Here is a 14,591-nt window from a genome sequence, read left to right as displayed (position 1 = left end):
AATAACCTCACTCAAGAGTATGATTAGAGAAGTTTGATCTCTCTGGCACTCTGCTGCTCTCCTTGAAATCATGGCTTCTTACTTGCCTTTCCATGCTGCTCAGCTCAATGGGAAAAGAAGGATCTGTTGGGAGAGGGAAGTAGTGGTTTAACCATTTCTCAGTGCTGGGCAGGAGAAGAAGGATGTGTGTTCAAGAGATGGATGCTGGGATCCGAGATAGCAAACCCAAAAGAGCCATTCCCAAATTTTCCACAGTAAAAGCAGTTGTTGTTCCAACATTCATATTTGTTGGGAAGCAAAAGGCAGGAAGGCAGAAGTGTCACCTCTTACAGTTTAAGCTACTTCTTGTGAAAGTTTTGTTCACTGGAAAGATTTCTGCACAGCTTCGGCAATTAATTCAGAAACTTAACACAGAATTGAAGAGAGGGGTAAGGGAATACTCTTCATATTTCTGCAGCTAGCAAAATGGCCTCTTTCACTTTTCTTTTTTACCCTGATGCCTGAAGAAACTTCAGGGAGCACTGTTGGGTCTGGTTTTCTATCAAGCAACCAACTGCTGGTCTAATCTACTTGCAGTGCCTTTTATGAATTAGAGGGCATTTCAAGAATATGCAGTGTACTTGCAACATAAATTGACCCAACGTGATTTGAAACAATTAACCCTCTGATATCAAGAGTCAGGATTTCCTGACCCACAACTCTAATGTATTTTTCATTAGTTCTAACAGCTGGTGAACAGAGCCCTCTGGCCTTAAGAGGTTTCTTTCTTTTTTGGAAGAGAAGCTCATAGCGAACACGAAGAGCATAACACAAATAAAATGTGGTCACAGTGAAAGCATAGTGATAGCACAGTTCATCCAATCCAGTCTTTTTGTGCTTCTGTGCAGCCATTCTCTGCAGGTCTCATGTGCTGCTGCTTCAAGAAAAAAATATAGTTCTGCCCCACATCTCCTGCAGTGTCATCTTGTCTCATAAACTCACAAGCATGTTGGTTGCATATCTGAACCAAGCTTCTTGCAGCTGAGCAGTTTGGTGGGAGTTCACAGATGGGCATGCAGCAGTGAATGGAGGCAGTGTGCATGTTGTTTCTCTCAGTTGTTGTTGTACAGTTGTACAAGTGGGCAGCATAGTTGGTGTTGTGTCCATTAAAATACCTGCTGCCTGGTGGTGGTTCACTGTGTTATTTTTGTTATGTGGAAATACACTGAGAGGATTTGCTGAAATGCTGTTCTCTGTCCTGTTCTGCTACGAGAAGAACATGACAAAAGCCCAGAATGCTTTGTTGTTCTCATTAAGCAGGTTGTCAAAAATGTTCATCCTGAAAATGTCCCCCGCTATGACGACAGGCTGGGGGAACAGGGCTCGTTCAGCCTGGAAAAGAGAAGGCTCTGGGGACACCTCATTGCGGCCTTCCAGTACTTGAAGGGAGCTTACAAGCAGGAGGGAGGCTGAGTTTTTACATGGCCTGATAGTGATAGGAAGAGGGGGTATCAGGTTAGATGTAAGGAGGAAATTACATGCTCAGAATGCAGTGAGGCGCTGGCACTGCTGCCCAGAGCTGGGGATGCCCCATCCCTGGAGGTGCTCAGGGCCATGTGAGATGGAGCCCTGGGCAGCCTGAGCTGGTGGGGGGCAACCAGCCCATTCCAGGGAGTTGGAACTGGATGATCTTTAAGGTCCCTTCCAGCCAAAGCCATTCTACCATTATGTGATTCTGTGATAAGAAAAGCCGAAGTCGTTCCTTCTGTGCACAGGAAATGGAGATATGCTCAGCCCTGTGTGTGTGTTAGCAGCAGCATCTTGATATATGTGCATGTATGCATTCTTCTCCTTAATTCTTCTTATATTGAATCCATTGGTTTTACTTACTGTTTGTGGCTATTTGCACTGAATAGATGGATTATTATTTTTATTTTTTTTTTTGCATGAACACCCTGACTTTCTTCAAAGGCTCTTCTATTGCCCAAACCTGGAAATTACCATGGATCTTAATTTGGGTAGTTTTAATAGAGCTTAATTGTTTGAACGTTTTTGTGAGCATGATCATAACAGGGTATTTTATAATATCAGAAAATATAGTTTTAATAAAGCTGTCTAGAGCTAGAAAGAGGAACTCTTCCTTTGATGCTCCTTTGGTAGATGAAAACATTTTTGTTCAATAGGAGACCAGCATCTTTTTTTTTTTTGCTCATTTGAGACCAGTTCTGGCAACATACTGATATTCATTCAAATATAAATGCCATATTCACTTTGAAATGCAAATTGTTTAAAGAAAAATAGCATATGGTAGAGGTAAGTACCTTTTCAAATCAGCTCCTACACTTTAGGGATGTGAGTACAGCTAAAATTATTCTTTGGAAAGAATCTGGAGCCTTTGACACATTGAAGCTTGAACTAATCAAGGCCTCCCAGTAAGCATATACACATATCCATATCAAGGAAACAGTGCTGAGAATACATGGATTAGCATAGTAATTTAACTGCCCCCTGCTAATCAACTTAAGCGACCAGCTGATGCATATATGATGTATTTGAAGAGGCACTCTTTCAGAACTCCAGAGTGGGCCAAGTAGCTGGCTGTGGATTTCATGGTGATGTTGACTTATGTATTTATATCTCTCTATCTACATACGGATAGATATTAATAGGCATGGAGATGTGTGTGTATACAGGTACAGCTGGGGCAGACAGCAGATGCAGGATGCATAGTTACTTGTATTACTGCTTAATAGGAAGGCTTTGTACACCTCCCTCAACGTAGAAGGTTTGCTTTTCAGTAAGTGTTGTTGGCTTGCTATTTTTATCTGTCTGGCTTGTCTGCTAAAAGACTGAGATGATTTCTGCTGCTCAGGTTTCATCTTTGAGCAAAAATGAAGTACTGTTGCACTGTGGAGGTGAGGAGGTCACACAGAGGCTGGTGAGGCACTGGAACAGGTTGCCCAAGGAGGCTGTGGATGCCCCATCCCTGCGGGCATCCAAGGCCAGGCTGGATGTGGCTCTGGGCAGCCTGGGCTGCTGGTTGGTGACCTGCACACAGCAGGGGGTTGGAACCAGATGAGCATTATGCTCCTTTTCAACCCAGGCCATTCTACGGTTCATTCTATGACTGGAAAAAACATAGAACTGTTTGGTAGAAGCAGCAAGTGTGCAAGAGCAGCAGGTGGCTTCCAATTTTACTGTGGCAACACTGCTGCGTGCTGTTGCAGTGCGATGCATGTCTTGAGTTTGCTGCAATTAGATTGAGAAGCAGGGAAAAGACATCAGTGGATACAGAGATTGAGGTTTTTAAATAAAGCTGTATCTAACAGCTTTGTGGTGGAGCGTGTCCATTCCTACTACACCAGTGCAGGTCGTACTGTGCGTTCTGTAGGTCAGCCCTTCTAATGTCTACCTGTAGATCATAGAATGGCTTGGGTTGGGAGGGACCTCATGGATCATGAAGCCACATACAGGCCACATGCAGGACCACCAACCTCCACATTCAGTACCAGCCCAGGCTGCCCAGGGCCCATCCAACCTGGCCTTGAACACCTCCAGGGATCGATGGGGCATCCACAGCCTCTCTGGGCAGCTGTTCCACCACTCTCATAGTAAAGAACTTCCCCCTGCCTTGCATGCTCTGATGCACTGAGAAAATCATACAGCATCTGAAAAAAAGTGGAATGTAACCTTGAGTTGATGGTATCACAAAGGGGCAAACTGGTAGCAGAGTTATCAAACTGGCAGCAGAAAGAGCTGAGTTGGGTTGCATTGTGGATCAGTAAAGTATAAAAAATGGGACTTGGCAGCTATTTGTTGCTAACAGCCCAGAGCTTTCACAAATATGAATTGGAAGAAGGATTCCTATTTGGTTTACGCTTCCTCAACAGATGAATGTCATAACCTGGGCTGCAGAGCTTCAGAAGACAGCATTAAGCTGACAGCAACGCCTTTGGTGCTGACATGATGATGTTGAAGTCTAGATGTTATGCCTGGTGTCCTATTAAAATTTGGGGTTTATATCCTGGTTGGAAAGTGAACAGACACCTCTGTTAGAAAATTAAAAAAAATAATAATAATTGTGAACTGGACAAAAGCTGTCAACATACAAACATTGGTCTTAGCAATTCAGCCACCCAGCACAGGGTAATGGGGACACGTCAGGCAGAGATGTCCTGTGATTGTTTTCCATTTTCCCATGATAGCTGGGAAATGCTACGTCTCAGCTTTCACATACCAGGCTTTCTCCTTCGTGATCCTTGTTACAAAGAGCCTCCTGCAGGAATTCATCAGCTGTAGCTTCCCGTTTTACACAGCACAGAGTGAAAGATAGCTACAGGCTGGAAGTGCGTGTTTGTGGCTTTACTCTTGTGTCAGGCAGGGTGGATGCCATTAGTCAGGAGCATGATGGGGGGGAGGAGGCTTGTGTGTATTTCCCAATAGGAAACCTAATTGTTTGTGAAAAGTAAGTTGCTTCTGAAGCCATTCACTGGTGATATTCTCAAGGTGCTGCAGCAGAAATAAAGCAAAGCGAAGAGTTTAGATTGATCTGTCATGTAATTGTCACCTGTGAGTTTGATTTGATAAATTCAGTCAGCTGAGTTAATTGCAAGCTTAAAGGCTAATATACAAATTTGGAAGCAAGACTAGAAAAGGGTTGGTAACTCTGCTGTAAGCTCATTAAAAAAGAAATAAAGGACCTGTAGGGATCTCTTTAGTTTCCATCACAAGCCCACAAGCCATCCGGGTAAGGAAAAGAAGCCATTTTTCTGCTTAAATGTATCGAGGTGTAAATTGTTGAAAATATTTTGAATGAAATGGGAATGCGATGTAGCTTCTCAGCTCAGAAAGCTCAGTGTGATTTTGCTTTGAGATGGAAGAAAAAAGAAAATAGTCATCGGCAGCGCTCTAGAAGTGCTGGTTGAAAGGGAGCTCTGGAGGTACATCTGCCATCCTCATGCTTGGAGCAGGGCTATGACCACAGCTGGGTGAGTCAGCCACTGTCCTGCTGCTCACCAGACTGAGCCAGCACTCAGAAACCTTCTGTTAGTAGAACTTGGACCATCTTGGCAGTTCTTCACTGGGTCTTGTTTCCAGAAAAACCTTAGCACTTTGTGCTGAACCACGTGGTGTTGGCCTAAATCCCAAAGTCTTGGGCTCAGGATCTGTCATTCACATCAGCCACTCTCTTCATCAAAATAACGTATTCGTGTTCATGGGCTTTCTGGGCTGTGAGAAGTAGAGGGAAATTCTGTTGCTGAGTATTAGCAGCACCACTGAAATTCGTTCGGTGGGAGGTTTGTCTTAGAAGAGAACTGAAAATACGAAATGTTAGCTTGTGTTTTCGTGTAGCATATTGCAACTTCAGAATGCTAGGCCACAACTTCAAGCCTCGATTACTTCCTTTGCTTCTGTGGGCCTGATTTCCTTGCTAAACTTCTTAAACTTCTTTATTGGACAACGTCTTTAGAAGGTGCTAAAACAGCAGCTGGTGCAAATGGCTTTCAGCTGATGGGTCCAGCATACAACATCATGAAGAGGAGTGGTGGTTGGAGACAGGGATTTTTTCAACAGCTTGGAAGGTGATGCTCTGATCGTGGGCTTCTCACAGACAAAAAGAGTTGCCCAGGGAAAGTGATTAGAGAGGAAAGATGCCAGTGGCTAAAGCCCTGCCTTGGGACTGCCCAGCACAGCCGTAAAACATACCTTGGACTTTGTGTAATTGAGCAAATCCACTTAGTTTCTCTGTCTGTTTCACATCTACGAAGCAGAGATTGTCAAACAGAAGTTCATGAGACTATGTTCAGCACCAGGCAGACAGATGCAGTGTGAGATGGATCTGTGTTAAGAACTAAAGATGAGATTCAGTCTTGGGAAAAGAAGGGAGAAAAAGGGACAATTATGCCAACTCTAATAAACACAAAGTAGTTCACTGAGCTCCGCTGTCTTCCCAAAGGCTGCTCTGGGAAAAGACATAATGATAGAACTGGGAGTCAGGAGATCTGGGTTTTATTTTCATGTCTGCCACTATCTTCCTTTGTGGCCCAGGGTCATTTAACCTCTGAAAAATGGGGGAAATGATAGCAGATAATTAACAACCTCACAGGAGCATTGAAAATTAATTCATTAATTTTTCTGAACTCATCACTAGAAGGTACAATGGAAATCCAAAGTGTTATCATATCTTACACAATTACGTCTGTTTCTTTGCATATGCTTTTAAAGAGTGTTCTTAAAGCCGTGGAAGACCTCTGGGTTGCCTTTCAAGAGCAGTCAGAAAGTCAGCAGTGCCTGCTGCCCTTAGGAAGAGCCTGCCACGAAGAATGAAACCAGCATTATAAAATATGTTTGTATCGTGTGCAAATCCTGTGCCAGGATTGGAGCAAAATATGGTCAGAAACAAACTCCAAAGCAGACTCTTTTGGCCCATCTCAAGTTGTGGACGTAATTATTTTAAGTTTTGTTTGGACTTAGATTATTTTAAGCACCTCGGGTTGGCTGTCTCACCTTGGTTGCTCATGTCAGCAGTGGACTTCAAGGATGTATATATTTTTGTTTCATGCTCAGTTTGTCTTTTGTGTCATAGCTGTAACAGTGCAGAACCTGTACAAAACGTGCCTGGTAGCTGGGTTGTTGAGGCTCAAGCTTTCCAGGAGGCGAATGAACAGGATGAGCTGAAATATGGCAAATTTAGGCTGTTTTGTTGGAAGCCCCTAATGAGGTTGGAGTGGGCTGCTGAAATCTGTAGCCTAGGGTTTCAGAGAGGGCTGCGTTGCTTTTTCTGTTGGTCAAATACTTTCTTTTTCTGCTCTGTTAAGATCTTCATGCCATCCACCTTCATGTCAATCAATTTTACCTTCTCTATTGACACAATTTGTTTTCCATTTATGTCTAGGGAACGTGACTACTAGCACATCTGTGTCTCAGATGGCAAGTGGGATCAGTCTAGTCTCCTTCAACAGCCGTCCGGACGGTATGCATCAGCGCTCTTACTCGGTCTCCAGTGCAGATCAGTGGAGTGAGGCAACAGTCATTGCAAACTCTGGCATTAGCAGTGGTAAGAAACTTGGAGCTGGGGGGGGTGACCTGCATTGGGGTGAAAAGGGAATTTGGTGTTCTGTGGTTAAAGTGAAAATACGACCGGATGTTATTCACCCAGATATTCTGTTGGAAGCCAAACTTCCAGCATCCGAGGGAAAAAGGAGGCATCGTATGAAAGAACAGATTAATACAATGTTTTCTCAGTGGGAAGAGCTGATGTGTGATACTACTGCTTAATTTGAATGTCAGGTTCATAATGTAGGTTGTTCGCTTTGTATTCTTATTTTCTTATTCTGTGTGGTTGGTATTAGCAGTAAATTGCCCTGCAGACCTATTCAGTGGCGTGCCCTTTCTTCATTGTGGCCTTGCTTTGAAGGATGCACGCTGCTGGCATACCTGTTTTTTTTTCTCTTCTAGTATTTAGACTATTTAACAGTGTTGAAAGGAGCAAAGGCTATTCCAGATGGTGTTTTGTATTGAGAGTAACAGCAAAACAGCTTGTTGCTTTTAAAGGGTGGGCAAGATAGCAGGAAAACATTGCACAGGAGAGGATTATGGCGCATTGGGGCAGCCATGGCACTCATGGGGGATAAGAGTGGAGGGCTGTGTCATAGTGAGCTGCAGGTCAGGTTGGTACTGGGGAAACATGGGTCTGGGGCATGCAGGTTGTGCCAGCTGACTGGGGAAACCATGGGAAGCTCCTGAAACGGAGGGCAGCAAGTGAAAGGGAGATATGTGTGAAGGAGAGCTCTGCACAGAAGTAAAATAGGATTGTGGATAGCATGAATAAGTATGTGCGTAAGAGAGGAGAAAGGGAGGACTGTTTCTGATGGCTGTTTCAAACAACAGGGAGAATGGCAGGAGCATAAGGACTATTTTGTGTGTCCCACGTGTGTCTGTTCACTGTTTAAGGTCTGAGTCTGGAGTTTTCAGGCAGCTGTGGATAGATTTTCAGTGCTACCTTACGGAAAAGGAGAGTTCAAATCAGTCACCTCAGCACTGGCTGATTCATGCTCAAGTTTATGGTTGCTTAAGCACATCCATTTCTGCAGCTCTGAACTTGCAGGCAGCACCTTCAGCAGTGTGATATTTGCATCAAAATGATGCAGGTTTGGATCAAGAATTTTCTGAAGCAGGCAGAATGGTGAAGTTCTTCAGCACTGTTCTCTTCAGTGTCAGCCCAGCTTACTTGCTTCTTTGGGACCTGGTTAGTCTCTCAGGACAGCCAGCATTCTCCTCCTCCTGCTTGTTTTCCTTCCAGCAAGGAGAGTATTTTCATTCACCCCTTGCATTGCTAATGTAGCAGTTCCTTTGGACCAAACTAGTTTCACAGTTAAGGCTGCATGCTCTTCTCTCTTCTGAGCTGCTCTGTTATTTCCATCCACCCTGATTCTACTTTGCTTTTAAAAGCTTATACCGGAGCTTCAGCTTTCCAGTGCCCTTCTTTTACACTGTAGCTCTTCAAAGGGAAGTTGGAGAACATTGCGTGTTCTCGCTGGAATGAGAAGGCAAGTGAAAGTCAAGGCATAGCCCCTGCCTGGTCCCTGCACCTGCCAGACCTGCAGACGGCTGAGCCGTGCCTTTAACGGATGAGGAAACCAAGGCTGCAATGGAACAACATCTTCCAATGCAAAACTCAATGAGTCCCTAAAAGTGGCATGTAATTTATGTGCTGATAACTAGAAACAGAGCCTAACTTCCTTCTCCTTCCCCTTGACCTTGAGGTGCTGCTTCTGCACTGGAGTTGCGGTGGCTCCTGGTTCTGCACTGCAGCTAGTTCTAAATTATTGGGGAAGGGAACCTTTCCTCCTGCACAACCTCTGTACTCCTTTTTTTGACTTGACATTCATATGTGATTACTTCTGGATCAAAAGAGATGACAGCTAGAATTATCTATGAAATATTTATTAAAGAGCTGAAGTTGACTGGTGGGTGGTTCTGGATCAGCCTGACTTAATTTCTCACAGAGGTTCTGCTTTTCTGAAACAATAAGAAATCGCTTTAATACGTGAGGAGAATGGATAGTGGCCATTTTTAGCCAACGGAATGGCAGGGTAAACAGAGGCATTGTGATAAAACGGCTGCAAAGCATCAAGAACATTCCTTTCCATCAATGTATCGTCTTTCGGGAAGCTCATAGATGTGTCCTTTATGCCAGCAAGTTGACGCATGAAAAACCCTTTTTAATTTCAGGGTTTTTTTTCTCCATTAAAAGATTTTGAATTTTAGTCATAAAAAGGTAATACTGTGAAAGCAGCAGGTACGGAGAGAAGCTAAGCATCTTTTGGAATTCAAATGCCAATGTACTGGAGAATATGTCTGCTTATTGTCAAACGGTTTTATTGTAGACAAAATAACATATTGGGATTCAATTTTTCTCTGCACCTTTTTTTCACATTAAATTAATACTTTGTGTGGCTCTGGAGAACTTTTCAAAGTCTTCCGAAGCAGACCTTTGGTTTCCTGGGGCTTCTGTCTTTCAAGCAGCTGTGAACATCTCCTAATTAGATAAATTACTTTGTAGTGGGCAGAGCCACAAAACAGGAGGTGCTGGATAAATTAAAGGGGAAAAATAGAAAAATCCATTCTCTGAAATGGAATGCCCCACTGCTTTATGACTATTACTGTTGTAAGGTTTTACATTTAAGTACCTGAGGTTTAAAATTAAATGTCTAATATAATTTGGCACTGGTAACATGAAGCCTGTGACTGCCCTCAGAGAAAATCCAGACAGCTTAGTTCAGTGTTTCAAATTGCTGTCTGCCAGATAGTGAGCGGCCCACGCCAATGGCTCACAATTTAGCTAGATACCGCCCGCTGCTCCGTGTGATTTTAAATTCACTAACATATTTGTCTTAAAACTTGGAAATGTAAAGAGGCTGCTCCAGAAGTACATGAAAAATTAATGCTTTTTACATTTTTTCTTACTCTTGTAAGTACTTGACAGGAGTAATTTTAGCAGCAAGCGAGAATAAAAACTGGGGGCAGTAAATCCCTGTCCAGGAACCCCTTGTGTGGATTCTTTATGGACCCAGAATTGATCTACATGTCAGATCCTGATGTAGTTTAAACTGTTTATCACCCTAATGGCAGCGGAGAGACCGTGAACACCAACTTATAATCCTCGGCGAAAGAAATTGGTGTTTGCAGTCAGTGAAGGAGCAGTTCAGCGTTATGGATAGATTCAGAACGATTACTGCCACCACCACTATTGGCTGAGAGGTTCCCCTGGATCGGGTCGGGAGGAAGGCTGCGGGTTGGTTGGGTTCTTGTATTTGGTACATCTTGATGGACAGTGCTGAACTTGAGTAGGAAGCAGCTTTCCAGTGGAAAGCAGACCCAGCAATTGATATTAACTAGCAGCATTGCTATTGTTAATGAAAGATAAGGCTGGCTGTTGTGCAGCCCTTACAGTTTGTACATCGCATCGCTTGAGAGGCACCCTCAAGCTTAGCAGCAGTGGTAGAGACCGCAGCCAGCTCTGCGAGGCTACAAAAATCCAGTTTGGGAGTCTTAACCCTAAGAAAATGGAGGGCGTTATTTCCTACCCCACATTGAGGAAGCAGCACATCTGCTTTTTCCTCTTCTGTCAATATTAGGGTTTTTGCTTTGGCTTCTAAGGCTGTGTCCAGAGCATACCAGAGGGAAGCATTTCTTTAGTTAGTCCCAGTAATAAGTGTGTCTGACACAGTGCTTCCAACAGTAGTTTGTGTGGGGTGGGGATTTCTTTATTCTTGATTTCCAAACTGTCTTGTGAGTTCTGGCTGGATGGAAAATTCCACAGATAGAAAATAAATCAAATATCTGTTTAAATACCATCCACTTAGGTTTTATCGCTGTACGATTGCTTCTACAGGCCATTTGATCTCTGCTGTAATTTATATAAATTGTAATACCTGGTGTCTTTTCGGTTTCTAACGGTTTGATTTTAGGGTTTGTTAATGTGAAATTGAGTTTTCACTGTGCCATGGGGTACGAGAGGTCATCGGGGTGTTTATATTAATGCAGACCTTACAACTTGCCTTACTTTTCTGATCATAAGCACTCGGAATGATTAAACGGCGGAGTCTTGTGCTGTACGTTGTCATAACACTTTCAGAAACGAAGCCGAAAGCGTGTTTGAGAGGGCTTTGAATTCAATAGGCAGCTCTTGACAAGGATAAATTATGTAATTTCAAATAAATTTACGGAATTTCAGAGTTGTGGTATAAGTGTATATAAATGGTTTAGGCTGGAAGAGCTATTTCTTCCTTTTTCAAGAAGGAAGTAGTTAACCGAGGAGCAAATATGAAGTCACTTTCTTGTTTTCTAGCCACTCTTGTATTTCCTGCAGTTGCCAATGGGTGAACTCCTTTAGTTAGACTGTAAGAATCTCAGGTGAATGGGGGAGCTGATGGCAGCTCTCCCCACCCCAAATAGTGCCCTTCTCACAGAGCTTCCCATCAATGTCACAGAATGTAGGCTCTTACTTTGTATTCTCTGAATGCTTATTTGTTGCCCATGTGTTGGGGAAAATCTGTCCTGACATACAGACGAAGAAGACCTCTGCAATCCCCTACTCATGCAGTAGGGTTCAGACATGGCTAGCTTACTTCCTGCCCTGACAGAGTGCCTTTTACCATGGGATCCAGGCTGGGTTGGGGTTATTGTAGTGCCTTGGGCTTGGAGCCATTGGTGAGACATCGCCATTGGATCCCACCAGGGCTGGCATTGGCAAGGCATGTATGACCACCAGAGAGAGGATTTAAAAGAACGAAATACGTGGGAGCAGATCTTCAGTTGCTGTGTCTGTGCTGAAGGGGGAGAGATGGTGCTTACGTACTCAGAGCCAATGGCAGTGAGCTGCTGCCTGCAAAAAGCTTCAATCTCCGTGCAGCTCAGTTTAAGGCTAAGAAGGGCTTTGGAAGCACGGGCAGCCCTGCCCAACTTTTCTGGTTTTCAGCTAAATATTCCTGTATTTGTTGAGCGCTGCTGTTGAAATACTGAGTTATATGGATTTTTACTGTTCTGCTGTTCTCCAGAAACCCATCTGCTTTTCCTGGTTAAGATCTTCTTTCTGACCCCTCCCAGCTCCTGCTTAAAACTTAAAGAATTGTAGCATTCAGCAATTACATCCCGTGCTTGGTTCCAAAACAGTAAAGAATGTGAGTTTTCATCTCATGCTAATTTGACATTGGCAACCTCAAACCTCATGCTCATCTTAATCTCATTCACAGCCCCCAGTGCCAAATGTCTGTCAATAAATTGTTTGTGTGACTCAGTTAACGTGGTGAGTGGAGCTATGAAGCTTTGCTTTCTGCATTGGCTTACTGATGCTTAAATGTGTTTTTGTGCAGTTTAGCTCTGAGTTTAAGCTGAAACAGGACTGTGGATGTCTATTAGGAAAAATAATCTGACTTGACTGTCTGGCTTTGTTTAATAAATGGGTGCTTTGCTGCCTCTGGCCGGGGTTGATTGTCACACCTTCTCCTTTTGTCCCCAGTCACTCCCGACCCAAGAGAAAAGAAAAACACCCCAAACCAAAGGGTTTCTTTTTATTCTGGAGCATAAACTTAAGCCTGACAGGATTGTGAGAATAGGAAGGTCATTTCTGACCTTCCAGGTGCAGGGTTAGTGCCTTGCAGTCCCCAGAAATCACTACTTCCAAAGCAGGGAAAGCAGATCCCTGCCATTGATAGCAGTGGAAGCATGGGGCACTTCTGAGTTCAGGTTGGCTTAGTATCTGTCTCTAACAGCAGCTGCAGGCTGCCTCTCTGGAGCACAGATGTTTAACAGGCACAGCACTGAAAAATCTGCAAAATATTCTGTTCTCTGATTCCCTGCATCGGTATCTGGCCAAGTGGAAGGGTTAACATTGCAGATAAGCACACTCATAGGCAGTGAGTTGTTCACCAGGAAGGCAGCCCTGTATTCTCATTTGTATAAAGAGCGCTCAACCTTCCAAAGACTTTTTTTTGTTTGTTTCTTGTTTAACGTTGCTTTAATCTTCAATGTTTGTAGTTTTGGAATGAGTTTTGCTGTGATCTTTCTTGGCAGGTGAGTCACCAGATGGTCTGAGAGGTACCATCAGCTGTGATTATTTCTCCCTGTGTCTCAGAAATAAATGTGACCCGTGGCATAGATTGCTGCAAATAGAGGCAGAAGCATCAATGCGTTGCCTAAATTCAGGTGGACTTGGCTTGAGCTATTGGAGCTGCATTTGATTTGAGGATACCTGGAGTGATATTTATCTAAATTTTAATAGTCCTACGTTGATGTAGGACTATTTCAATAATGTTTCAATAATGGAAATGTTAAACTGAAGTGAAATTTTGGAATGTTGAAAATACAAAGTCAGGAGGGCTAAAAGTTACATAAAGTTACCATTGAAGTAATTCCAAGTTTCAGAACTTTTTTGTCCACACTTTTGAAGTCCAAACAGATGCTTGTAGTAATTAAACTCCTCGTTTAATGTATGTTCAGAAGCACGCTGCTTTGTTTGGCCTGTTTCTGGGTGAAGTGTGTGCAAGAAACTCACATGATGCTTTTATTTCTTTTCAGGCTTAATGAAGTTTCTGTTCCAATTAACATGAGTGCTTGCCTCATCAAGCATGTCTGTTTGCAGTCTCGGTTTCTTTCCAGTCCAGATCACAGAGCATTGGGTACGGGGATGTTGTGTATACTTTACCTATGGAATCCAACACTTCAAAGCCTCTTCACAGCATCTGCAGTTCAAGGAGTGAAAGAAGCCTCTGTGTTAAACCCGATCCGCATCTCTTTCACAGCCTGCTGATTGTTGGGGAGCAGTTGAAGCTCGGCGCTCGGCTTCCCACAGGTGGAAGAGCATCTCCTTTCAAGTCCCCGGGCTGTGCATTCGTTACAGTTGATACAGCTCCTTAATTCAGTGGCAGTGTGTGCCACCCACAGCCCAGGCTGGCAAGGAGTATCCAGTTTACATGAGGCCGCACGCGAGTGGCTTTTCCTGATGCATGCATTCAGTGAGAGCAGGAGAAGAAGGGCCCTGACTTCAGCTTTCCCAAACCCTCAGAACAGCTGGAAGGAGTGCTCGGTAACGTTTAAAAAAGACAGCAACAGAGTTTGTCAGTGACATTTGCATTATCTGGTGCCCACATAAGGCACCAGGGCCATTGCTTCGTGTGAAGAGCAAGGTGTGTTTTATATTTCAGCTATATGCTGCTGTAGTTTTTGCCTTTCCTTAAGAGTATTGCGGGCGTTGCTTTCACGGTTTGCTTTCCTTTCTGCTGCTGGTGCTCGTGGCAGGCGTTACCAGGAAAGCCTGAGCCTTTTCCTAGCGTGATGTGCATCACTGCCTGTTTAATAAACAGCAGTCATTCATCTTTAATTGGAAAATGTTAAGAGTCTCTTGGTTTCTCCAAAATGCTGATCTTCAGGCTTGCTGCTGAAGTCCTGTGAACTGATTGTTGAGAGTTTCCCAACCTCTTCTCAATTACCGGAGAGTGGGTTTGATGCTTGAAGTTATCCACAGGTTATACAGACTGAAGGTTAAAGTACGAGACTAGAGACAGGCTACATGGTTCTTTTCCTGGCTCTGAGCGTTTCTTTGAAGAGAG

The 14,591-nt window shown here is 43.7% G+C and overlaps 1 protein-coding gene across 9 annotated transcripts in view; it reads left to right on the top strand.

Moving 5' to 3' along the window:
• AGAP1 (ArfGAP with GTPase domain, ankyrin repeat and PH domain 1) overlaps nucleotides 1-14,591 on the top strand; it is a 286,404-nt gene that overhangs the window by 184,877 nt on the left and 86,936 nt on the right. For 7 of the 9 annotated variants that reach the window (XM_048954190.1, XM_048954192.1, XM_048954186.1 and 4 more), the window contains one exon: nucleotides 6,875-7,036. The exons of the other annotated variants lie outside the window; for them this stretch is intronic. In XM_048954190.1, the coding sequence (XP_048810147.1) occupies nucleotides 6,875-7,036 (162 nt within the window). The remainder of the gene's footprint in view (nucleotides 1-6,874; nucleotides 7,037-14,591) is intronic. 9 annotated transcript variants of the gene reach the window in all.

This window comes from Lagopus muta, chromosome 8 (genome assembly GCF_023343835.1).
Source record: "Lagopus muta isolate bLagMut1 chromosome 8, bLagMut1 primary, whole genome shotgun sequence".
In the NCBI taxonomy this organism is placed as follows: Eukaryota; Metazoa; Chordata; class Aves; order Galliformes; family Phasianidae; genus Lagopus; species Lagopus muta.
This window is presented reverse-complemented; position numbering and strand designations above follow the sequence as displayed.